A 27,440-nucleotide genomic window follows, 5' to 3' on the forward strand; every position below is an offset into this window, starting at 1 on the left:
TACATTTTACGCAGTTTACAGCGACTAATTTTAGGCCTCTCTACAGCCAAGTTACATGTACCATTCACATTTCGATTCACAAACCTTACAGTTGCCACATACTACCACTGTGAATTCATTTATTATCTTTTGTTTGGCGCTCTTTGGCCATATCTGGCCCTTGCGCCAATAAAATCCATTGATCATCATCATCATCAACCGCACGCTTATGAAAAGAGCAGATTTTCCTGCTCACATTGCCACCGTTACACGGTCTTCGCCAACAATTCACCATCCGTTTAATAATTCGTGGCGAGCTGTTGAACTCACCAGCATATATTACCAGTATTTCTCGCACGTCAGTCTATACGTGTTATAAACCCCCAGCACCGCAGTTGCAATTGGTTAAGAAAAATTCTAGATCGATTGTGTTATATCGAACATTATGTACTTATTTTCAGTCACAATTCAAACATGTATAGTGCAAATGCGATTTATTCTGGTTACCGCGTTCTCACAATTGGTCTCTGACCGTCAAACACTAAATACTTTTTTTACTGCAATTAGGTGATTTGGTTGTGATCCAAATTTGACGACATTACACAGTGATTTCGCTAGTATTTATTTGCCTAACATGCTCATACTATCCTGAAAAAGAAAACGAATACGTCATGTTTACCGCACTTTCAAGGCGCGAGACACTGCTTATGTGGGCTTTGCGCATAGCCGTTGAATGCACTACCTAGGAATGTTCAATTTTCTCAGTTGTCAGGATAGCGACGGCGCTTTGGCGCCATGAAATCATTGCAGTGCACCCAATCGAGCACAGCATTTTCTGGTTTGTTGTCCTTCGCTGTGAACATTGAAGTGCATTCGCCGGAAGCCTGAGAAAGAGAAAATGGAAGAAATAGATTAACATTGCGAATGGCATCCACACGAACTACAGTATATCGGCAAGTACGAACTATTGGCTTATAGTTTGACATATGTTTATTTACAACAATTAGCTAAATGGCCATGGGCATGGCTTATTCGCAGATGAGTCATCATGATCATCATCATCATCAGCCTATTTTTAGGTCCACTGCAGGGCGAAGGCCTCTTTCTGCGATCTCCAATTATTCATGTCTTGCGCTAGCTCATTCCAACTTGCACCTGTAGATTTTCTAACTTCATCACTCTACCTAGTTCTCTATCGTTCTCGACTGCACTTTCCTTCTCTTGGTATCCATTCTGTAACTCTAATGGTCCACCGGTTATCCATCCTAAGCATTACATTGCGTGCCCAGCTCCATTTTCCCCCTCCTAATGTCAACTAGAATATCAGCTATCTTTGTTTGCTCTCTGATCCACACTGCTCTCTTCCTGTCTCTTAACGTTAGGCCTAATATTTTTTGTTCCATCGCTCTCTGTGCGGTCCTTAACTTGTTCTTGAGCTTCTTTGTTAACCTCCAAGTTTCTGCCCCATATGTTAGCACCGGTAGAATGCAATGTTTGTACACTTTTCTTGCCAACGAAAGTGGTAATCTCCCAGTCAGGATTTCGTAATGCCTGCCGTATGCCCTATAGCCCAATTTTATTCTTTCTAAACTTCTTTCTCATAATCAGGGTCTCCTGTGCGTAATTGACCTAGATAGTCGTACTCGTTTACAGATTCTAGTGGCTGACTGGCGATCCTGAACTCTTGTTCTCTTTCTGGGCTATTGAACACTATTTTTGTCTTCTGCATAATAATCTTCAACCCCACACCTACACTTACTGAATCATTTGTTGTAATTCGTCCCCATTCTTGCTGAATAGGACAATGTCATCTGCAAACCGAAGGTCGCTGAGATATTTGCCGTTGATCCTCACTCCTAAGCCTTCCCAGTCCAAGAGCGTGGATCCTTCTTCTAAGCATACAGTGAATAGCATTGGAGAGATTGTGTCTCCTTCCCTAAGCCCTTTCTTGATAGGCATCTTTCTATTTTTCTTGTGGAGAACCAGTGTAGCTGTGGAATCCTTGTAGATGTTTGCTAAGATATTCACGTATGCCTCCTATACTCCTTGATTTCGCAATGCCTCTATGACTGCAGGTATCTCGACTGAATCAAATGCCTTTTCATAATCTATGAAAGCCATATAGAGAGGTCGATTGTACTCCGCAGATTTGTCGATTACCTGATTGATGACATGGATACGATCCATCGTAGAATATTCGTTCCTGAAGCCAGCCTGTTCTCTTGATTGGCTGAATTCAAGTGTTGCCCTGATTCTATTCGAAATTATCTCGGTGAATATCTTATACAATACTGAAAGCAAGCTAATGGGTCTATAATTGTTCAATTCTTTAACGCCTCCCTTTTTGTGGATGAGTATAATGTTGCCGTTCTTCCAGCTTTATGGTACACTTGAAGTCGTGAGGCATTGTGTATAAATGGCCGCAAGCATTTCAAGCATGATACCTCTTCCATCTTTGATTAAACCTACTGTTACTGCATCTTCTCCGGCAACTTTACCACTGCTCATGTTCTTGAAAGCACTTCTAACTTCATCGCTAGTTATAGAAGGAACGTCTCAATCCTGCTCATGCCTTCTTCGAATGAAAGTAGCTTGGCGGCTCTGGGAACTGTATAGGTCAGTATAGAATTCTCCCGCTGCTTTTACTATGTCATCAAAATTGCTGATGATATTACCCTGATTATCTTTCAATACGTACATGTTGTCTTGTATTGTGCCAAGTTTTCTTCTCACTAGTTTGATGCTGCGTCCATATTTTACTGCTTCCTCAATCTTTTCCACATTATAATTTCGGATATCCCTTACTTTCTTCTAGTTGATCAGTTTCGACATTTCAGCGAATTCTATCTGATCTCTCGAGTTTAACATTTTCATGTTTTACCGTTTCTTTATTAGGTCCTTTGTTAAATGGGAGAGCTTGTCATGGTGCCTTACCTCCCACTTCAATTGCTGCTTCTGAGATCAACCTAGTTACGGTTTCATCTATTATCTCTATGTTGTCTTTATCTTCGTGTTGTAGAGCTGCATATTTGTTTACGAGCACCAGCCTGAATTGGTGCGGTTTTACGCTTATGGCGTCTAGGTTGGCCTGTTTCTTTACGACTATCTTTATTCTTTCTCTCTTCAAATTGAGAGAAATCCTAGACCTCACTAACTTATGGTCACTGCACTTTACCTTACCTAACACTTCTACATCCTGCACTATGCTGGGATCGGTAGAGACTATGAAATCTACTTCATTTCTTGTTTTTCCATTTGGCCTTTTCTAGGTCCATTTCGTGTTTCTGGGCTTCCTGGAGAAGGCATTCATTATTCGGAGCCTATTCCTTTTCGCGAATTCTACCAACACCTCTCTAGTGTTCCTAGAATCGATGCCGTAGTTGCCAATTGCTTGCTCGCCAGCCTGCTTTTCCCCCACTTTTACATTGAAGTCGCCCATGACTACAGTATACTGAGTTTGCACATTTCTCATTGCTAATTCAACATATTTATAAAACTTTTCTTTTTCTTCATCATCGTGACAGGAGGTTGGGGCGTAGGCTTGTACAACCTTCATTCTATACCTCCTATTAAGCTTTATTGCGACGACTGCTACCCCCTCATTAATGCTGCAGAATTCATCAGAGTTGCCCGCTATCTCCTTATGGACAAGAAATCCTACCCTGAATTCTCTCTTATCTGGAGCAGAGGACGTGGCCATTAGTCAGCACTGTATAAGCCTCACCAGTTCGTCTCACCTCACTAAGGCCAATAATATCCCGGGCAGTACCTGATAATTCTTCAAATAGCCATGCTAAGCTAACCTCAGTCGATAAGGTGCGCGTGTTCAACGTTACCAGCTTCAGTTTCCATTGGCGGCCTTTCCGGCCCAGATATTCTTAGCACCCTCTGCGGCGTAGCAGGTCTGACCAACACTTTAGTCAGGTGCTCCGCAGGCGCTGGAAACTGAGGGGCATGGGCAAATTGTTGGAGGCATAAAACATCGCCGAGAGCTAGTTGGGCTATACTAGTCAAGGTGCAACCAAATTAGGAAGGCCCACTAAGCTTCAACAATGTTACTGCCTCACCAGAACAGGAATTGGCCTCCCTGGTGCAGTATTCTGTCACTAAATCATTAACGACTCCGCAAATGAGTACACTTGGTTTAAGTAAATTATAATAACGTCATATATCAGGCAAAATATTGGCATTAACCGTTTGCTCGCATCACCCAATAGCACTCATAATAAAGTGATGCCCTAACTTCTTCACCGCACTTTGTGGCTGCCGGCGAAAAATTATGCCGTTTTCTTATACATCTGTAGATATTCTGGTGGCACGATTCCCTAAGCCGGTCTTTTCTCTAACGCGAGGCACTCATGGAATGCCTGTTTTGTGCCCTGCCGATTACCGCTCCTGGGCTTCGTGGCTAGACGCCACAATAGGACAACAAAATTTAAGGTTATTTAATGAAAAATTGAAGCTTTTGTGAACGTGTTAATATTTGCCCTAAAGTAACATGCTGTAAATTAAAAAAAAAGCGAGGAACATAGAATGTCAATTCTACATTAGCGATTTCAACAGCGCCGATTTCTAGATACCTGTCTGAAAGTTGTACTAACATTACAAACTTGTTGCAGTTGACGTTGTTCTGAACTGCTGGAACACCTTCGGGAAAACTGTTGACTCGAACGCCATCGTACATTTTACCCCATTTCAAGTATACATTTTTAGAATGTAGCGTTAGGTCTAGCTAAATTACTAAGCAGACAGAACTAAATGCCTACCAGGTTAGGTAATTTGCAGGGTTATAGCTAAAACATTACCTGTTGCTAACATCCCTCTAGCCATGTAGCGTAGTTGCGCATACGACTGGGGCATACAAGTAACAGTTTTCCGTATACCGGCATGATAATCGTTCCGCATTAGCAAAAAACATCCAGTATATTAGACACCTCATTTCAGGATTGTGATGCAAAGGTACCAATTTGGTTGCGTCGAAAAGGTAATTTCGCGTTCTAAGTAGAATTAGACCTGCTTCGCCTTGCTCTAGAATTAATGTTGTGTTTATTCTAATCAGAACAAACGTAGTTGTCAACCGATGCCAATTAGTCGACACCACTAAGCATTATAACTTTAGAAAGAATATATTATTCAAACACGGTCGGCAGAAATCGAAAGGATGAGGAAATTCAAATAGGCGATGCCGATTTGCAGATGATCTTTCGAAATAGTTTATTAGCTTGCAGTGTCCAAGGGCCGTATTTCGAAACGATACACGTCGGCAGTAGTATCGTCTCGGCGACAATATCGCCGTCAGGCGCGCGCTGATTGCCTGGGTGAGCAAAATTGAATGACATCGTGCTCAACCAGACCATCAGCTCATCAAAGTTTGCTAAAAAAGCCAATCAGCGCGCGCCGCTGGCCAATTGGATATGTTCAGAATACGTCCCCAGTGCTGCTAGACGTCGACTAAAGCGGCCTTGTACTGCAATATTCAAGCCTTCTATTTAGAGCAAAAGGCGGCGGTACGGAATGCACGAACCACACGCAACTTTTCTTTGGCTAGAACATCACCTTTTCGTGAACATCACATTTATCTAGAGTATGGGTTCTTGTCTATATTCATTTCCTTTTAATTATCCCCCGCGTTGTGAGATCGCGCAACAGGTGTCCGCGTAAACACCCGTCGCCTGTTCTTTTTAATAAGATAACCGAAGACACCTAAGCACTTCTTATGAGTTGGAAATGCGAAAGCATTATTGTCCAATTGAACGCCTCTGAGCGATTCTTCGTGTTTTGCGCTTGGAGTAATGTACCATAATGGTACGTGCTGCCCGAGCCGGCAAGCAGCAGCAGTCAGCGCTGCGAACGCTGCATGCCAACAACGTACTGCGCAACCAGAGAGCGAGGAAGCAGCAGCGGCCACCAGGGCCGGCATGTGCACGCAGCAGCGTGCGCCTGCCCAGCGGAGGTGAGAGAGGAGAGAGATAGGGACTGCGCGCCAGCTGGCCGGCGAGCACGAGAGGCGCCCTGGTGAGATATTGTCGCGGCGACACCGTCTCCCCTCATGCAACACGTGCTGCGCCAGCGCAGCAGCAGGTGTTCTATTTCGCCCGCTCTGCTATGTCGAGGCACGCTCGTGACGTGGCATCGCAGTCAATGGGAATTTAGGTGCCATTTCGCTGCTACCGGCTTTATTGCTCAATGAACAATTTGATGCTTCCGCATCAAAATTTTCCACGGCTCCATGTCTGATTACATCTGCCTACAGTGATATCAGTGCGCGTTTGCTCGATAATTTCTTAACTTTTTTGATGACACAACAAAAACGTCTAACTCTTCAGTCTGCGAGTTCGTTTTGGTTAAAAGATGCGTTATCTACTTAGAATATATATATTTTACAGCCCTTATGTTGCCTGGCCCATCGTTGTTTACACATTACTTCTAAAAATTCACACATGAGCTTTAAAGAAAAAAATTATAACTGCACTGCAGGCAAACAAATTCTGGGATATCCGTTTGTGTCCATAGCAAGAAAGTTTTCGCGCAACATTTCGTTAAAAAACCTAAAATGTGATTACTAAAGTACTATTAAATTTTTTTCGCTTTCCAAATGCAAAATGTATTAGTTCTCTGCATAGTCTCAGAAGAGAAGTCGTTTCTAAGAAAGCACCCGAAGCACTCGTATGTGAAAGAAGATGGTCTACTTGAGAACGCTTTCAAGCGCATTTTCGAGATATTTTGTTCACCACCCACAACATCATTGTCTTCTGATGTTGAAAATAAGATATAATTGAATTAAAATACTTGTCATATTCCTTGATGATTTTAGTACCTGAAACAGGCGTACACTGTTTATCTCTTTTTCGGTGAATGCATTCACCGGGTAACTACTGTTACAAATTGAACGCTTAGCGAAAGACCTGTCCGTATGTATCCTAAATGTATTGCATGTTGTCCCACATTCAATACTGGAGCCGTCTTTTCTAATCAGATTGCAGGCTCAACACAAGAATGCCGTTCCTTTTACAACGTAGGCCAGCACCACTGATTGGGCTGGAATGTACGAGGATCATGAATAAATAGCTCATACAGTTGAACTTGCGTCTCCGCTTTGCCTTTAGATAATATATGACTGACCATCGCATTCGCCGGTGTTGTCCTTTCATTACTATTCGATTTTCTGCCATACTGAAAAAACACCATATTCCCCAAAACTCCTATATCATTTCATATGACATATGAGAAAAACGGCTTTTGTATGGGATCCTATATGTTCCATATTCGATTATTAGATATGGGAATTATGGGGCACATGTATTTTTCTACAGGGTTGGCACATGTTCGCAAAATAAAGAGTAACATTTGAGACTAACAGCTATAACACTGGTGGGTTTGTCAGCATCACTACCAAGTGACGTCTAGTGGAGGTGCTTTGTTATGTACTGGGCACCCCTTAAAACATAGAGAAAAGCCCAAGGCATGAAACAACGTCAAAGTCACCACAGACCAGCGAGCTTGCTGCAGGCAGCTGCTGCAGGCAGCAAGTACGGCTGCCGGAATAAAGAGATAACCCCAAAGCGCAGAAAGATTATGACCAAGTCAAGAGCCGCAATTGCAGGAGCTGTGTTCTCGGCAGCCAGTGACGCAGCCAGAAGGAGGTATACACCGAACACGCCCCCAACACGAAATTCCTTAGGCTAGTATTCGGTCTACCCAGGCTCCCTTCTCTCCTAATTTTCGCGCATCAGAACCCATGGTAGTGGAGGTACCGGTCGCGGAATCCACGCGCAATCCGCATAAGAGAAAATCCGCGACAAGCAGACATCCCTAGTGCACGGACAGCGAAATCAAGGAACTGCTCGGCGGGCTATTAACTACGGTCGCGTCGCTGAAAGAAGGGCAAGACATACTTGCGACGACAGTAGTGACTCTCAGGGAAGGTTACGACAGGATAACGCTACAAATCAACCACATGATGGAGACCATCAACAGCCACGGGGCAAGACTCAGCTGGCTAGAAATGGCGGACCACCCGTCAGCGATGAAACAATCCGCTTTCACCAAGCAACCTCGGGTGTTGTCGCTCGAGAGACACAGCAACAACATAGCCTCACAAAGGCAACCCAACGCCAACAAAAAAGACAGCCGCGCAAACTGAACTGTTTCGCCTTTAGGAATGGAATGGTAGGGGCTACGTCCGCAAAATGGACCCCCTGCAACAATACATTCGAGCCAAAAAAGACAAACCCCAAGTTATTCTCTTACAAGAGACGAATACCGCTGCACCCTCGCTATCAGGCTATGACGTGACCGCTACAACACCGCAACACAAATGCAGAGGTATCGCCACGTTGGTCAGCAACGAGCTAGCCCACACGAGACACAACATCAATCACGACCGCAGCAACTGCAGATTCATTCTCACGGAAGTCTTCCCAAGAGCTAAGAACCCCAACAGCATATTCATCCTAAACGTGTACACCAGCCCCAAACACAGAGCGCAAACATTTAGGAAAATACTGAAACTCGCACTAAACAGTGGCGGCGACAACCCCATGATCGTGGCCGGGGACTTCAACGGTCCGGGGATACGTTGCAAGCAGGGCGAAGGGCAAGGACTTACTAAACGATGCCGATGAACTCAACCTAACGCTCATTACGAATGCCGCATACCCAACAAGAACGGGTAACTCGGTCAACCGCGACACAACGCCGGATCTCACTTTCGTCCGCAACGTTCCAAACTATCAGTGGAACAACCTCTTAGAGGATCTGGACAGCGATCATCACATTGTTAAGAGAACGATTGAGAGCCCATTCAGACAACCCGGAAAAATGACATACGTCGTTTGGGACAAGTTCCGCGAGTTCAGACACGAACGCGGAACACGCAATCAATGGACGTTGCAACTAAAGGCCGACATTAGGGCGGCCACGAAGGAAATAGACCTCCCCATTCAAAGCATGGACAGCCGACTGGCTCACATGCTCGAAGCCAAAGGAATCGCTCACCAGGAGATGGAAAGAAGAAAGACACAATCGAAGGCTGAGGGACATAATTTCTTCTCTCAACCTGCAGATTGAAGAATATTGTACGCAAATGTCTAAACAGCAATGGAACGAAGTGTGCGGCGCCACGGATGGCCGCATCAACGACGGGACGACGTGGCACCTGCTCAAACACATTTTAGACAGAAGCAGGACCCAAACGGTCCAGGGTAGCACGCTGAACATGATCATGCACGAAGAACTCAAGAATACCACGGGAAATGACCTGATTGATCATCTCACCGCCAAGTACCTCCCGGTGGCCAAAAATGCTAGAGGCACGACCACCGAAGCATATCGCGGCAAGGCCAACCCAGAGCTAGATCGGGACTTGTCAACCCAAGAAGTACGCACGGTGCTTCAGAACCTAAACAGCAAGTCAGCGCGGGGGCCGAAGGCGTAACTAACAAGGCACTTAGAAACCTAGACGACACCCCAATCGAAACCTTCACAGAGGAAAACAAAAAAATCTAGAGGAGCGGAGCATTACCCGAAGGCTGAAAAACGGCCCTCATCGTGCTCATCCCAAAACCAGGCAAGGCGCCCAACATCAATAACCCCAGACCGATCTCGTTGACGTCTTGCGTCGGCAAGGTAGCCGAGCACGCGATCCTAAACAGGCGCTCGAAACACATCGAAGAAAAAGATATCTACCCCGCTACAATAATGGACTTTAGACCCGGCCTGCCCACCCAAAACGCCATAACGCTCAAACATCAGATCATTGACGCAGACACGGGAGACACGAGGGTAATCCTAAGGCTTGAAAAGGCCTTCCATAGTAAATCACATGACTACATACTCGACACGATCTCTAACCTCGACCTCGGCACTAGACTCTACGCTTATACAAAATAGTTCCTGAGCGAAAGCACGGCCACCCTCCGTCTAGGGGAAATCAAGTCTCAGAAATACAAACTGGGCGGCAAGGGCACCGCGCACGGCTCTGTCATCTCTCCGACGCTTATTAACCTTGCGCTAAACATCCTAAGCCAGAGACTGCATCAAATCGCGAACGTCAAATACACCATTTACGCCGATGACGTAACGTTCTGTATCCCCGGAGGTAGCCTGGGATCAATTGAGAAAACTCTACAGCAAGCGATCGACGCGATCGAGTAATACGTCGCTCCCACGGGCCTGCGATGTTCGTCTGCTAGGTTGGAGCTCCTCCGGGTAGAGAAATCGAAATCGGGTAGAGAAATCCCTGCCAAAGTAGGTCATGACACCACAGCAATCGTGAATCTATACGCAAGCGTTCCAACGGACACATGCAACTCCTACACGTTTCGCCCACACCCGCCCAACATGAACCCCGCGCACCATCAACCCAGAAAGCTGGCGCGCGGATCGTTCATCCTGCGCGAAGTACGTAGGAAGATCCAAGCTTGTTTTGTAGACGCATCACAGTACCCGTCCAGGCAAGCCTTCGTTACCGCCACGTTCAATAGGCAAGGTCAAGTCACAAACGCCCTCACAGTCAAGACCCACAAGTCCGAGATAGCACAACAAGTCGCCATCGCACTCGCAGACCCCACCACCACCCACGTATACAGCGATCCACGCTCAGCCGTCAAAGCCTTTCAGAAAGGCATCGTTGCAAGACAAGCATTACAAATAATCAATACATCTGCACCGCTGCAGCATCACACCATCTGCTGGTTCACGCACTCTTCGATGAGATCGAGGACGCTCCTCCCAATCTCAATGAGATTGCTCAGAGGAGAACGCGAGACCTAACCCTCCACGACGCCACCTATTCTGGTCGTGACCATCCCTGCGAGAATCGGGACTCTCCCTCCACATACAACGCGGTCACAAAGCACTGTTATCTAGACCGCAGAATATACACCGCCCCTCGCACTAAGCTCACCAGGCCAAGCCCTCACCTTCAGAATGCTTCAAACTAACACGCACCCTACGCAGAACAGACTACATCGCTACATGCCTGAGCTACACAAAGCATCATCTCAGTGAGAAGGAATGCTCAGTAGTTTTAATGAATTTTTTTGTCCATATTCACTACAGAAGATCATTTAAGTTTGCCGGGATAACGACGACTAAGTTGCTCTTTGCTAGAACGCATATATCTCGGCTAGCTATATTTCGTCCAATTTTCCACGATTTCCGGGGCGCTTTATGCGTCCAGCCTCGGCGGTATGGACGCCGAGACTCCCGCAGTCCTGTGTGGCCGGAAGTCTACCACGGCGAGCTCTTCATTGACAAGGGGCAATCGGTCCACCAGCAGTGAAGACTCCCCGGAGGCTCCTGCTCTAGTGGTCATGGATGCGGATCCTGCAATCCCGCCGGGCCAGAGGTCTACTTTGACAAGCTCCTCAAGGAAGCGAGGTACTTGGTCTAGCACTAGCGAAGACACTGAGATTTACTCAGTCACAGGCGACGACTCATCGGAGGACAGCTTTGTATCGGTGAGGAGCCGAAAGGCAAAAAGAAGACTCATCAAGACGTCATCACCCGGGAGTACTTCAACCCTGCATGCAAAAACCTCAGCGCTGGCCGCACACCATCCTTTTCATCCCTGTGGATAATTCCATCAGCCTTCCAGGATTAAACAGGCAAGCTCTCTCCGTTTTCCTTGAGGGAATGGCACCAAACGAAATTAAGGAGGTCCGAATAAACACGCGAAACACGCTTGGCTGTCGACACGACCCGGGGAAATGCGCTGGATAAGCTCCGACAGATAACAGAATTGGGAAACATCAAAGTAAGACCGGTTATACCAATGGAAGAAACCTGCACTGCCGGCGTAATCTACGACATTGACCTGGCAATTACCTGCCCATTCTGATTAAACCGGCGTATGAAGGAGTAGTCATAACGCACGTATGCCGCCTCGGAAACGGCCGCTGCGTGAAGATAGTTTTCAAGGGCGACTCTATCCCTTCGCATGTCAAGGTTGGTCACTTCCGACATGTTGTTCGGCCGTTTGTCCCTAAGCCGCTTCAATGTCACAAATGCTTCAAGATGGGACATGTCGAGGGCGCCTGTGAAAAATCTCCAGTGTGCCCTCGGTGGGCGGAGTCGCACACTGCAGACGTCTGCCGCGCAACCAACATTAGATGTGGCAACTGTAACGGATCAAAACAGCCCACGGATAAAAAAAGAATTTGCTATCCTGAAACAGATGGTTAGGGACAGCTCATCTCACAGTGAAGCTTCTGAAAAGATCCGGCGTCGACGTCGACGTCATCGACGGAAACGTACAACTCAAGGTGCAGTTCATGCACAGATTGTTCCAACGAGATCAGCTTCGAGTACAAGCAGACCCGAGATCACAAGGAGGCCTCCAACGGAAAGTCCTTCCCTTGTAGAAGACTGGCCAGCGCTCCCGAGCGCTCAGCCTTCCAAAGAGACTACACGCTTGCTGCCTCCATCGAAGCAACCTTCAGTTGATGTTCTGCCAACAGTAGACCACCAAATCATCCGGATGTTGCGGTCCATAATTGATGTCAACAGAGTAATGCTGACCAGCATGTAAACTCCATCAGCTCGAAGGGGATTACAAGTGCTGGACTCGCTGAGCCCAGTCCTAGCGACCCTCGAGTGAACCATGGCTGACAACCACCAGTCATTTCGTAAGGAGGTCAAAGAAGCATCGATTATTCAGTGGAACGCCAGAGGTCTAAGATCTCGCATTGCTGATTTTCGCCAGTTTGTACGTGTTAACCGATTCCCAATAATCGTTATCTGCGAACCAAATTTAACACACCCTATCAGACTATCCGGCTACGAGTCAATTACGTCCTCAAATAACAACGGAAATAGCAAGGTAGTCGTCTTTATTCGCCGTGAGCTTATTTACGTCATCCAGCCTGTGCAACCTCATGACGACAATCAGTATGTCTGCTTAACCGTCAAAAATAGAAAGCTCACCTTTACACTTGTACGCGCGTACCTATCTCCATCAAGCCCGTTTGACACCAAAAGACTAGAAGACATAATAAAAGCGTCTCCTGTTCTTTGGATTATCACCGGGGACTTTAACGCCCATCACACCATTTGGGGAAGCTCAAAAGTCAAGGCAACCGGACGAAGACTCGCTTCGTTTTTCTCCAATCATGACCTCTTGCTGCTCAATGACGCTAGTCCTACGTTTCTAAGGGGCACAGTGTACAGCAGCTGCCTGGACTTGACCTTTGTATCACGCCGCTTTGCCACGCGCGTTAAGTGGTTTTTGGACAATGAGACACATGGCAGCAATCACATCCCCACCTACCTCAAGATTGACGGCATGTCTAACACTCACCCGCCAAGCACACTACGAAGAAATGATTGGACTGTGTTTAAAAACCACCTGGAGGACGCTTGTCAGAAAGGTCTTTTATCTGGACTGCAGGAAGCTATTAAAGAAGCGGCGCAGACCGCTATGTGCACGCTCATGTGCTCATCGAAGTACTCGCAATTCGACCTGGAGTTGGAGCGACTTCGTGCTATTCGTCGTCGCGCCGAACGAAGATACCGACGCACGAAGTGCATTCACGATCTAAGGACAGCCCGGCGCACTCAAAAGAAGATACAACGCCGCATAGATAAACTGGAATCGGAGCGATGAACAAAATATTGTGAGTCCCTTGACCCGCAAGCTTGACCCCCGCAAGCCACTGTCTCAAACATGGAGAACTGTGAGAGGCCTACGTTCTGTTCCGGAACAACGCTTTCCATTCAAGGCACTAGCACTTTTTCAACGCCAACAAGACCACGACGTATCGGAACATTTATATGCCATGATTACAGGCCAGTCAGTGGGATCAAGTTCCCTTACCTTTGACTACGTTCCGGACACACGGGACTCATGCATGGATCTGCCGTTCACCCCTCAAGAGCTCGACGCGGCGCTTGCCCTATGTAATCGGTCGTCGTCACCTGGACCAGATGGTATTTCTTACCGTACCTTGTGCCACCTCGGTGAACTAGCGCGAAGTGCCTTGCTGAGCATCTTCAATGAGTCCTGGGAGAATGGAAACGTTCCTCAAGAATGGAAGACCAGCCGCCTGGTACCACTCCTCAAACCTGGCAAGTCTCCTCTAGAGATTACTTCCTACCGCCCAATCGCGCTGGCTAGTTGCATTGGGAAGGTGATGGAACAAATGATCCTCGCCAGACTTGAATGGTACCTGGAACGCTATGAAGTTTATCCAGACGCAATGGCTGGCTTTCGACGTCACCGATGTTCCATTGAAAACGTCATCGATTTGGTTACTTACGTTCAACATCAAAAGACGTGTAAGCGATTATCTGTCGCCATGTTCCTAGACATCAAAGGAGCATATGACAATGTTCTTCATGAGGCTATATTAGAGGCTCTGGAAATGGTTGGCTTCGCCGGTAGGCTTTATCGTCGGACACGCAGTTATTTACATATGCGGTCTCTATTTGTGAATACTGAAGACGGCCCAACTTCTCAACACTATACACACCGTGGAGTACCACAGGGTGGTGTGTTGAGCCCAACACTCTTCAATCTTGTGCTCATTGCCCTCGTAGAATGCCTACCAAATACGGTGAAGTTGTCAATATATGCGGATGACATATGCGTCTGGGCATCTGGTGTGACGTGTCCTCAAATACGTGCAAGGCTCCAAAAATCTGCGGCGTTGATAGCGACGTACCTTAATGAACAAGGCCTCAAGATCTCCCCAGAAAAATGCGCATTGATCGCATTTAGCCGGAAACGAGTCATGAGGGAGGTAGCGGCCGAATACTGCACCAGGGAGGCCAATTCCTGTTCTGGTGAGGGAGTGACTTTGATGAAGCTTAGTGGGCCTGCCTAGTTTGGTTGCACCTGGACTAGTATAGCCCCACTAGCTCTCGGCAATATTTTTTGCCGGTGTCAGGCAACACTCCATGCCTGAAAATGTAGGGGACTGGAGCAGGATTCGAACTTACGACCTTCAGATTTGAAGTTGGGTGTTCTATCTCTGCTCCACACACACATACCTATCTGTTACCTATCAAGAAAGGGGTCAGGCAAGGAGACACAATCCCTCCAATGCCCTGCATGCTTAGAAGAAGTATTTAAGCTCTTAGACTGGGAAGGCTTAGGAGTGAGGATCGACGGCGAATATCCCAGCAACCTTCGGTTTGCAGATGAGATTGTCCTATTCAGCAACAATGGAGACGAATTACAACAAATGATTGAGGACCTTAATCGAGAAAGTGTAAGAATTGGGTTGAAGATGAATATGCAGAAGACAAAGATAATGTTCAATAGCCTGGCAAGGGAACAAGAATTCAGGATCGCCAGTCAGCCTCCAGAGTCTGTAAAGGAGTATGTTTATCTAGGTCAATTACTCACAGGGGACCCTGATCATGAGAAAGAAATTTACAGAAGAATAAAATTGGGTTGGAGTGCATACGGCAGGCATTGCCAAATCCTGACTGGGAGCTTACCTCTGTCGTCGAAAAGAAAAGTGTACAATCATTGCATTCTATCGGTGCTAACATATGGGGCAGAAACTTGAAGGTTAACAAAGAAGCTCGAGAACAAGTTAAGGACCGCACAAAGAGCGATGGAGCGAAAAATCTTAGGAGTAACGTTAAGAGACAGGAAGAGAGCGGTGTGGATCAGAGAACAAACGGGGGTAGACGATATCCTAGTTGACATTAAGCGGAAGAAATGGAGCTGGGCAGGCCTTGTAATGCGTAGGGTGGATAACCGGTGGACCATTAGGGTTACAGAATGGATACCAAGAGAAGGCAAGCGCAGTCGAGGACGGCAGAAGACCAGGCGGGATGATGAAGTTAGGAAATTCGCAGGCGCAGGTTGGAATACGCTAGCGCAAGACAGGGGTAATGGAGATCGCAGGGAGAGGCCTTCGTCCTGCAGTGTACATAAATATAGGCTGATGATGATGATGATGATGAGCCGGAAACGAATGACACCATACACCATAACCATCAATGGACAAAATATCCCTTACGTCAGAACGCACAGGTTCTTAGGGGTAATCATCGATCGTGACCTTTGTTGAAGTCCCCATGTCACCAACCAAAAGAAGCGCCTGACAGCCATCCCTCATCTCTTCAAGTTTCTTGGATGAAAATCCTGGGATACTTCTACACGCGATGATGCAACTCTACAGGACGCTGTTTCTCGGGTATCTGAGGTACAGCTTGGCAGTGTTGACCAATACCTGTAGAACTAACATTCGTACAACCGAAAGGGCTCAGGCACAGGCACTTAGGGTCTGTCTAGGGTTGCCACGATGTACATCAACATCAGAAACCATTGCAATTGCACATGGCTACCCAGCCAAGATTCACATTATTATGGAAGCGCTCAGAGCACACGTCAGGCACCTTGCTCGCGCCCCTTCTCACTATCTAGCCTCACTGCCAGAAGACCGACCACGTGCCTCTTTTTGTCAGACAATACTGCCTTATCGTATATACCTTCCATCAGGTTACACAGCTGCAACGAGAGTTTTGTTTCCTCCTTGGTGCTTGGCTCAGCCCCAAGTTCGACTGACAGTGCCTGGAATTCGAACGAAAGCCGAACTCTCATCACCAGCTCTCAAGCAACTTTCGCTGATCATGCTCTACGAAAAATACAGTGATCATACCCATTTAAACACTGATGGTTCAACCACCATGGACGGTTCTGCAGGATCAGTGTTTTTTCCTGCGAAAGTCTCCACTTTGAAATTCAAGACATCACACCAGACGACATCGACAGCCGCGGAGCTTGCTGCTCTTCGTAGCGCACTTCGCATAATTCGTGAGCAACCACCTAACAAATGGAGGGTTTTCAGTGACTCCAAGACATTGTTTGCTTTCCGCCTTACACCGTGGACCCTACGAACAACTAGTCCTCGAAATCCGAGAGCTCCTTCATTGCCTCGTCGAGCAAGGACACGACGTCACCTTTCAGTGGCTCCCTAGCCACTGTGGCGTAATGGCCAACGAATATGCTGATGAAGCTGCTCGATCTGCTCACGAAGACGGCGCACAGGTACCAATCCCGCTGTGCAAGAACAGATGCAGCAGCGAAACTTCAAGTGCTTGCAAACGATGCCACACAATCGTTGCGGAACACACCTAGTTTGCAACACACACGTCTGCATCGACTAGACCCCTGTGTTCGACTTCGACCTCCACCTGGACTATCCCGACCCGAAACAACTGTACTTTGCCGATTGTGGCTTGGTGTCGCATTTACAAAGTCGTTTGCTTTCCGCATTGGATGGGAGGATAGTGCTGCGTGTGACCACTGCGGCGACGAGGAAACAATCGAGCACGTACTTTGTCACTGTCCCCAATACAGCGCACATAGGCAGTCATTCGCGACCGCGCTGGCACGTCTTGACGACCGGCCGCTTTCGGAGCAGACAGTCCCGGAACGCCGGCCTATACATTCGTCACACGACAAGTCAGTCAAGGCACTCTTGAAGTTTTTGCGATCGAGTGGACTATCTGACAGACTATAGTTTTCACAGACATTTCTATCCTCCTCCTTTTCTTTTTTTTTAATTCCTTGAATTTTTTTTCGTGACTGCTTTTTTTCTTCCCTATTCTTAAAGCCTTTGATTTCCACTTCCCCTTCCCCCAGTGCAGGGCAGCAAACCAGAATCTTTTCCGGTTAACCTCCCTGCCTTTCCCACCATGTTTCTCTCTCTCTCTCTTAAGTTTGCCGCAATTCACTGATCTAGATTACCAGTACATGGAATCGATCGATGTAATAGAGGATGGTATCGCAACTCTCATAAATAACCTAAAGGTGCCTAGTTCTTCAGGTGGCGATAATATTTACCCAAAAATATTGAAGAGAACAGTCACACTATCTAGTTAAATTTTGTCTTATTTTCAGCACGTCGTTATCATCAGGCCAGCTTCCCTATGATTGGAAAATTGCAAAAGTGGTACCACTGCACAAAAGTGGCAGGAAGTACTCCCCAGAAAAATATCGTCCAATATCATTGACAAGCATTTGCTGCAAAATGCTTGAACATATCATTGCATCTCACATATATCATCATCTGGAATCAAATATTGTTTTCTTTGTTAACCAGCATGGGTTTAGGAAAGGCTTGTCATTTGAGACACAATTACTAGAATTCACTACAGACTTGCATTTTAACATGGACTGTAGCCTTAAAACAGATTGAAATTTTCTCGACTTCTTCAAAGCCTTCGACCGTTCAGCTTAATTTTCAAATTATCCGTTCTCAAATTAGACTATCTGACCCTCTCTTCGATTCGTAACTTTTTTACAAATCTTCAGCAATTTACAGTCGTTAATAATTTTACGTCACCCCTTGCATATGTCAGTTCTCGTGTACCGCAGGGTAGCGTAATAGGACCCTTGCCTTTTCTCATATACAACAATGATCTACTCTATGACATCGCATCCTGCATGCGTATTTTTGCCGATGATTGTATATTATATCGACCGATTAACAGCCTTAATGATCATCTCATTCTTCGAAAGGACCTTCAACTGGTTGGCAAATGAAACTTAGCTAATTTTAATGCAAAGTAATGACATTCGCGAGAAATACTTCAAACCGTAGCTTTTCCTATTATATAAACACAAATCAAGTACCACAGGGATTAGCATATATATATCTAGGCGTTAATCTTACACCAAGCCTTTCCTGAGCCTTTCACATCACAACCATATGTGCCGACGCTTTCAAATCTGTTAGGTACATTCGTAGCAACTTACATAACGGCCCGTCTAACATCCTTAAATTAGCATTCCTAACATATGTACGCCCCCAGCTTGAGTTCGCGTCCCCTTTATGGTCTCCCTACCATGAGTACTTAATACGCATGTTAGAAGCCATTCAAAACAGAACTAGTTGATTTGTTTCGCGCAATTACAGCCAGCAGTGAAGCATAACTCAAATAAAGTTCGGCCTTTCCCTTCAATCACTAAGTAGCCGACATGACATAGCACTCCTGTCCTTGCTCCATAGATTTGTTCACCAACTGAAGCCATCAAACTTGCCACTGGAACGCGCGTCATGCACATCACGACGAATTTATAATGATTTCAGCTTCACTCACCATTATTGGGAACACTACCGCATTTAACTTCTCAGCTTTACCACGAGCTGTTCGGATATGGAATGCGCTTCCCAACTGCGCTTTCACGCACACGAATAACGATAAATTCAGACAACTACTACACCCGCAGTTATGTATGCCACCATGAACTGTCCTTTTCTCTGGGCATTTTTATTATTTATTTCTTTTTTACCAAGTTGTTTGAATTTTGTCGTTCGTTTTATGTGCTCGCGCTTTGTGTGTAATTTTGTTGCTCTTATGCGAGAGTGATGAGCCGCTTTTCACGTTACCATGAACTGTACTTTTTTTCCTTTCCTGTCAATTCGTTGTATTGCTTTCCCATTTTTATTTGAAACACTGCTTTACGAACACATTATTATTGTAAACATTTTTAACTCTCATATATCGATTTTATGATTTATGCTGTCATTTTTCGACGACGCACCCCCTTACTCAATGCTGCCCTTGGGGCCTGTAAGGTACTTTGAAATAAATAAATAAATATTGCGAAAATTCCCTTAGCACACTTAGATGTACATCACTTGCGCTAGGCGTATGATCGGACCCACGCAAACAAAAATCAAGACTCCGCCAGGTTAGAAAAAGCACTACGCAGCACGCAGCTGGCAGAACAGCTCTGGGCCGTGTAGCGAGTCCAGGATGCATCCAGGGAGTTAAAACTCCAGGTCCCAGCGTGGCAGTAGCCCCCAGCATGGGGCCTTCCACCCCGTAGCCCTCAGGACCTCTCAATAAAGTTATTCTACCCACCCATCCACTTCTCTTATTAAATCTTAACAAATCTCAAACCTTTTCGCGCCCTTCGAGCACATAAGTATTTCTAATATATTATTTATGCGTCAAATGGGAAGTAGTTCCTCCACCTAGTAGTAGTAGTAAGTGGTTCATGTGGAATCCACCTCGTCAAGGTCGTGATATTAATAAAACACAGCTCTTCCCTCACCGCGCGCTGCGCTCACGTACAACTGTTCCAAACTAGAACGTACCCATTAACTACCTTACTTGCAAACAATATTTTCCTTAAACCAACACACGAAAATAATTCCTTTTATTCTGAAATCTTCCAATCAGACTCCATAAGCGAAATTGAAGATTCATTATTTCACCATTTTTACGGCAGCATAAAAACACTAAAATACTGAACAGGGAAACTGTGTACATAGTGTTACTCTTATTATAAAACAGGTTCTTGCTTTGGTGTCCTTCTTGGTTTGTTAAATGACTGTGATATTCCGCGTGGAATTTATTTCACCGTTTTATACGCAAATGCTTCGCCGTCTGACATCTAAATATTTCCTCGATTCTGACGCTCTCCTTACGTGTGTTCGTCCATCGGAACTGGTTTATGCCTGACGGTTTTATATTATTCGGCCACCAACAGCAATGCTTAAATTATCTATCCTTTATGCTCTCTCCATAGTGAACCCGGCCTGTAACGACCTTCTTGCCAAGCCATTTATCTAATAACAACTATCAAGAAACAAAATATTTATGGTACTTGTGCAGATAAGCATTGCTTGTTTATGACTTTACGTGTATATGGAGGTATTTCTCTGCAGAAATACGCCTGCATGTGGATACATATTGCGGCATGAAAAGTATTTACTATCTTAAATAATGTTTCATTAAATAAACTGTACCCAGATTATTATCTGTGTGTTCAGATGATATCTAACCGTCTTACACTATTCAAATTCAGTACCTGATCAAAGATGCTAACCCCATGCCTGGATGCCTTCGTCGCAACGTTTTTGAAATAGCCTCAATCCGTAAACTTGCCTCTATATAAATCACTCTTGAGGGCAAAACTAACCTGTGTTTCCTCGGTTTGAGCTCTCTGACAGGCTAACTTGTACCACTCACTGCTGCTGGTATAACTCCAATGAAGTCTCGCCTAAATCTAACCTATAAGCGTACGGTCCCAAATAGCCTTGTTTAAGCTTTTTCCAAGATGAGTTATCACCCTGTTATACGGAAGCAGATAATCTTTTCCCCATCGTACATTTAATATATAAAATAAACCAGAGTCACAAAGTCGGTGGTCCACTTTGTCTGCCTGCTCCATTTCATAATTATAGCCTGCCAACCACATCAAATGAATAGAATCACCTACCCGCATCAGTTGCAATTATTCAACACCTCCATTCATTCTTTAATGCCCTAGCTCACATGTAATGGCAATGACATATATATGGCTGTTTTTGTTGAGTTTGTGAACTTGTGGGCCTTTTTTAAATTTTTTTGCGAATATCGCATTAGCTGAAACTACCAAGCGTTTTTACGCATTATGTCGTACTTTTCACTTCGCTCTGTCATGTCATTTGACCTTTAGGGTACTAGAAATCAATAATAGGCCAATAAATATCTAGAAAAGTATGCATTTTCTATTACAGCGAAGAGAAAGGTACAGGAAAAGAAGCATCTCTTCCTATAAGGTCTATATGACGTTCTTTTTTTAACGATTTCGTTTTTCTATAAAGCAACAGGTGTCTCCTCAGGACGTATGACGTAACCAGAGAACGAAACTGCCCGTGTGCTGCTAGAATAAACTTACCTTGGGTGTGACTGGTTTGCATTTTGCGGCATCAAACGCTTCTTTAACGCTGCATGGTGTAGGCGAGTAAGTAAACTCAATTCTGTGCTTCATAGCCTGTTGGACGACAGAATAAATCGCAAGCGGTTGAATTTCTGTTATCCACAGAAAAATTACTCTTTCTTACAATGTCTCTGTTGAAGGCTTATACACAGAACATTCGTATTACTTTCATATTCAAATTATCAAAGTCAAGTTCACTTAAATTAAAAAAGTAACTTCAATTGATAGTCAAATAAAGTGTTCAGAATATGGCGGAAATTAGTGATCATTACTTCTGCGTTTTACGGCTGCTTCTTGCCCAGAAACTTTTCGTGAATACAAAACTGGGCTAGTGTGTATCCATCACTTTCGCAAGTGTATTGTACTGGCTCTTTGTACCATGGCTATTGTTTGAATTTATCCTGCAATACCATATCACACACAGCGCTAATAACGTCTTCATTTATTCTTCAACTCCACAGACAAGGGCCAGAAACAGACGCAGCGCACAAAACACGTGGGAACATGATCTATCTAATATGTTTCAATATCTACGGCATAGTCTTCATTATTCCTATTGCTGGAAAGTCTCCTTTTTTTGTCGAACAAACATTTTATGCAGCCAGACAGTTCGGGTATATGCTATAAACTTTCACGGTATATGCTGTAAACATTCGCACTCATTTGACCTCTGATAAGTAAGGATTGGAATATTTTGCCCACTACATATGTTGATAAATCATGTCAGTATATTTTAAGTTCTACTTGCAAAATTCACACTACAGTATATATCCACCTATGCCCATATGCTTCCAGCTGCATTTGTGTATACGTTGTATTGTGCTTCTTCTGAAGACATTTTATTCGTACGTGATGTTATACAAATTTTGTGCATGTTTATACCACTCTCTTCAGGAATGCCCTGTGCGCCTTGAGATATCCCAACAGATTACACGATCGTTGTTCCCTGCGAGAAATGGCACAGATAGCACAGGCGTTTATTGTGTCTTCACAGCTCCCGAAAAGATGGCACTGTTATGTTAAAGTCAAGCCGACTGAGGCATTTCAGAACTTAGGGGATAAATGGTGCTTTCTCGCGTAAGCTCTTCTCTAACCGTTCCTATATTTTGCACAAAGGCACCCCATGATATGTAGCTCCTACTAAGGCGGAAAATATTAGAATAAGTGGAAACTAGCAAATTTCACACTTAATAAATTTTTTAAAGAAATTATGAGAGTGTAAGGCAATGAACCTGAATATTTGTTGCTTAAATGTGATGCTGATGGGCCATAGGAGAAATAGAACAATGTTTTCGGCTGCAACAATTTTCACAATTATGCTTCCTCGCGCGCAACAATATATTTAATTTGTTTTCGAGAAATTACTATTCCTTAAGCCTACCTTTTTGTTCACGGATGTCACCTCGTTCAACACCTGGTAAAAATCTATATGTTTGGTAAAGTTCAAAGCAGCTTTCTCAGCCAGTGTTTTATACAAAGGATTCCCCTTGGCATCCATTTCCTTCCAGCCATTCTTTTCCAAAAGTTCGGCCTCCGACTTCATCGCGGCCGTCGCTCTGTGCGCTAGTGTCAAGGCAAGCAGTGTGACGGAGCAGAGCATCATGATAGTTTTCTGCGAAATAAAATGGACAAATATGCTGCGATGAGCTTCGTTTCCTTGAGAATGTCAACTCTGTAGCGGCAACGTTTTAAGATCATGAGAAATAATTACTGACGTGCTACTGAAATATTGAAGTATGGTAATCTACTCACATAATAACAGGTCGACGGGCGTGACACTGCTCCACTGAAGTATACGCGGCGTATAATTTGTTCGTACCGTTCCCTGCGTCCAGCCCAACCATCTGTCTTCAGGAGCATAATAAAATATCTGCGTTTAATTTGTGTCGTAAACACAAGAGCTTAATCTACGCGCGTATGATAACTAAACTGCAACTAAAAGATCTATAAAAATTTCGTGGAAAAGAAAAAGGATCGTGAGCTTTTCGCGAGAAAAAAGAAAGAAACAAGAAGCATTAAGACTTTTTGAAAGGATGTTGCTTGAACAATATACCTAAAAATGTTGGGTTTCCTTAATGACCACGCTATTCTAGATAGATGGCTATGTTTATGACACGTTTCATGAACACTTGTTCAGAAGTTAACACAATGCCGCCAACTTTAGCTCCATCAAACAAACAGATAGTTTTAATGCCATTTTTTTAAAGCTGCATAACTCACTCCGCCGCTTTCAGCAGAACTGCTGCCATGTTTGATTTGAAGGCCCTCGCGCATATACCGAAGGTGATTTATAAGATCTAATCCAGACATCGTTTATTATCATCACTAACTGCACTATCAAGTGCTACCATACAAAAAATATCTGAGAATGAAGTTAGAGGAGATTAGGGAATCACTGCCAGGCAGCAGCCGTGATCATCGATAGAGCAGGTGATAGCTTTCCTTTGTACATTAGGCACGTAACATATTCCAGGCGTACATGCACTTTCTTTAACAGAACGTTAAGAGAACGTTTAACAGAAATTTGCATTTTTTGTATTGATCTGGAGACCAGCATTTGCAAGGCACTTGAGAACTTCGTCTAATTGATGAAGATGTTGGCTGAAGTTAGACGAATAGATGACAATATCGTCCAGATAACAGAGGCAGGTCTTCCATTTTTGTCCACGAAGTCCGTTATCTATCATGCGCTCAAATGTGGCGGGAGCGTTACAAATACCAAAAGGCATCACGTTAAATTCATAAAGTCCGTCTGGTGTAGCGAATGCGGTCTTTTCTTTATCAGTCTTGTTCATCGGAATTTGCCAATAGCCTGATCGAAGATCAAGGCTGGAGAAATATTCCGCCCCTTGCAGTGTGTCCAAAGCGTCGTCGATTCTAGGTATTGGATATACGTCCTTGCGTGTGATCTTATTGAGCGCTCGATAGTCGACGCAAAAGCGAACGGAGCCATCCTTTTTCTTTACCAGAACCGCGGGAGAAGCCCAGGAACTAGATGAAGGTCTAATTATCTTCCGCGCAAGCATGCCAGCAACCTGTTGTTCAATGACCCTCCGTTCGGACGGCGAGACACGATAGGGGCGTCGTCGTATGATAGCGGAACCATCGGTTTCGATGCGGTGTGAAGCCACAAAAGTTTGGCTCAACACAGGGGAACAGCTATCGAAACAGGCTTTGTGCTTCGCTAAGACCACCAGTAAGGCTTCGGACTGCGCGGCCGTTAAGTCAGAACCAAGAACGGCTGGGGGAGGGAAAGAATCATCCAAAGCTGAGGTTGGTGCTGGCGATGAAGAAGGGCGAAGCGTGACTATAGAGATAGGTTGAGTGTCGGCGAGGGTTGCCACAGTCATCCCTTTGGGCAGCATCACAGGATCTGGGGTCGTGTTGCAGGCAGACAGAAGGGCGCGGCCACGTGAAAACCGGACGAGACAGGCGGCAATGAGGATTCCACGAGAAGTACAGCGGGAAGAAGGGGCGACTAGAGCGTCTCCGTCGGCGATCTGCCGGGATGTTACGGATACAACGTCTTAGTGACCAGGACGCAGGAGGTAGTCTTCATCAATAGCCAAGTTCACGCATGAAGGTGAAGAATCTGTAACAGGTGCAAGCGCTGTATCCGCGATGTGGACAACTTCCTCTCTACATGAAATGACGGCTGAAGCAGAATGTAGGAAGTCCCAACCCAAGATAAGTTCATGGATACACGTTGGAAGCACGATAAACTCAATGTGGTTGCGAATGCCGTCGATGAAAACACGAGCAGTACACTGTCCGTCAGGGTGTATGAATGCATTATTAGCACCACGCAAAATAGGTCCAAGATAAGGCGTTTTCACTTTCCGGAGCCGTGAACACAGATCACTACGAAGAACAGAAACGGCGGCACCGGTATCGATGAGAGCAGACGCGGGAACACCTTCAACAGTTACATAAAGCATGTTGGCCGGGCGAATAGGAGGAATTATTGAAGACCGATAGGAAGCAGTTTCCCCTCCAAAAACTGCAACAGTTAGTTTTCCGAGTGCTGGTCGGCAAGATGGGAAGTGGGGCGAAGCGGCGATGTAGGGCGAAGGAGAACGACGTCTGGCCGAACAGGAACTATGAGGCAGATTGGGAGCAGCTGGAGGAGACGGTGAACGCTGCTGGGGGAACGAGTACGAACCGGGATAGTAGGAGTCTGGTCGGCGAGTTCGGTCTCTCTCGTGCTCAGCATAGCCTCGTCTTTCATCCTGCTGGCGACGGCGGCAGAAGCGAGATATTTGGCCGCGTATACCACAGTAAAAACAAACCGGACGAGGTGGACGCCACTGAGGGTAGGATGCCGCAGCAAGTGCTCTGGTTCCCATCGAAGCCAAATGGTCATAGGTAACGTCAGGAGGCACGGAGGTCACGGTAGGGGTGGGGAGCGAAGCAACATCCGCGTAGGTAGGTGAGGGGCGCGCTACCGGAGCAAGATGCGTCGTGGGTGTAGTCATCGCTGTCAACTCCTGCTGGGGCACAGGCAGTAGGTGAACGCCTCAGGTCTAATATTTGAAGCTCCTCGTGGATGATGGTGCGGATGAGAGCACGGAGATCTGAAGAATGGGGAACCTGAGGATCGCTACTGTCATGTTGAAGACGAAGAGACTGCATCTCGTCCAGGCGCTGACACGTGGCAGTGATGTCTTGGACAGAAGCCAGATTTTGCACGATTAAGGCGTTGAACGCGACAGAACCAATGCCTTTTAATATGTGTCGCACGCGTTCGGCTTCCGTCATGCTAGGGTTCGCACGGCGGCACAGAGCCAAGACATCCTCTATGTATGAGGTGTAAGACTCTTGCGGAAGTTGGAGGCGCGTGCCCAGCTTCTGCTTGGCGACTTCTGCACGGCTAGACGAGGAAGCGAAGACTTGCCGCAGCTTGGCGGTAAACGTGGACCAATCCGCGATGTCGGATTCATGATTGAAATACCACGTCTGTGCAACGCCGGTCAAGTAGAATGCGACGTGCCTCAATTTCTGGGTATCGGTCCACTTATTGCAAGAACTCACGCGGTCGTAGTTGTCGATTCAATCGTCGACGTCATCACCGCGGCGTCCCGCAAAAACAGGGGGATCGCGTTGAGGGCACGTCACAGTCCACGAGGGAACCGCAGGCGGAGTCGTTTGGGCGGTAGGGTTATAGGCGCCGGAAGAGCCGGGGTTGGAAGTGTCCATCGTAGTAGGGGTAACCGGGCGCAGGCGGCGACCGGAACGTAGCTCCAGGGAGGACGGGAACGCGAGAGGACGTCGGGGTCTTGACGTACCTCCACCACTTTAGAAGACCAAGACCGACCGAGCTGTCAAGCGCTCTTTATTCCAAAAAGCAAACGCCCCAGCTCATGCGCGAAGAAGTAGAAGAACAGGGAAGGTGATGATGGCTATGTACAAATGAAAAGGACGAAGTACGTTAATAGTGCTTACAATATATGTAAATTTTACGCCTGTAACGTTTGACTGACAGACGAAACGACGATCAACATTTGGCTGGGCCTTGCCAAGACGAAAAGACCCCCGGCCGTTTATTTGCCGCGGTAAAGTAGCCGTGTTCCCAGCGGGGAAGGGCGAACGAAAGCCAGGAGGAAAGTGAAGCAGACGGAAGGGGGGGGAGAGGAGGACAAGGCGATATCGCCGAGGACGAATGCAGACAGCAGATAGTCCGGTCTGTTACATCTTCTCATCACACATTTTCAAAACACTGATTTGATTTGCACTCGTTAACTTGATGGAAGGATGGCCCGTAGTGAAGGCGCTTCGGTTCGCTGCG

General features: G+C 45.9%; 1 protein-coding gene across 1 annotated transcript; it reads right to left on the bottom strand.

Moving 5' to 3' along the window:
• Window positions 1-440: 440 nt before the first annotated feature.
• Window positions 441-23,535, bottom strand: LOC119458593 (uncharacterized). The gene is made up of 4 exons (XM_037720434.2): window positions 23,408-23,535; window positions 23,037-23,267; window positions 21,614-21,709; window positions 441-863 (listed from the first exon to the last, which is right to left on the bottom strand). Exons 1-4 carry the CDS (start codon window positions 23,513-23,515, stop codon window positions 741-743), a joined length of 558 nt encoding a protein of 185 aa, XP_037576362.2. The 5' UTR covers window positions 23,516-23,535; the 3' UTR covers window positions 441-740.
• Between the last annotated feature and the right edge of the window lie 3,905 nt (window positions 23,536-27,440).

The sequence above is a fragment of the Dermacentor silvarum genome, chromosome 7 (genome assembly GCF_013339745.2).
Source record: "Dermacentor silvarum isolate Dsil-2018 chromosome 7, BIME_Dsil_1.4, whole genome shotgun sequence".
NCBI lineage: Eukaryota > Metazoa > Arthropoda > Arachnida > Ixodida > Ixodidae > Dermacentor > Dermacentor silvarum.

Coding starts and splice junctions, on each gene's coding strand:
- LOC119458593 (XM_037720434.2), bottom strand. CDS start 23,515: ATGCTCCTGAAGACAGATGGTTGGGCTGGACGCAGGGAACGGTACGAA. Junction 23,268..23,407: donor GCCCGTCGACCTGTTATTAT/GTGAGTAGATTA, acceptor TTTATTTCGCAG/AAAACTATCATGATGCTCTG. Junction 864..21,613: donor GCAAACCAGTCACACCCAAG/GTAAGTTTATTC, acceptor TCTCTTTCTCAG/GCTTCCGGCGAATGCACTTC.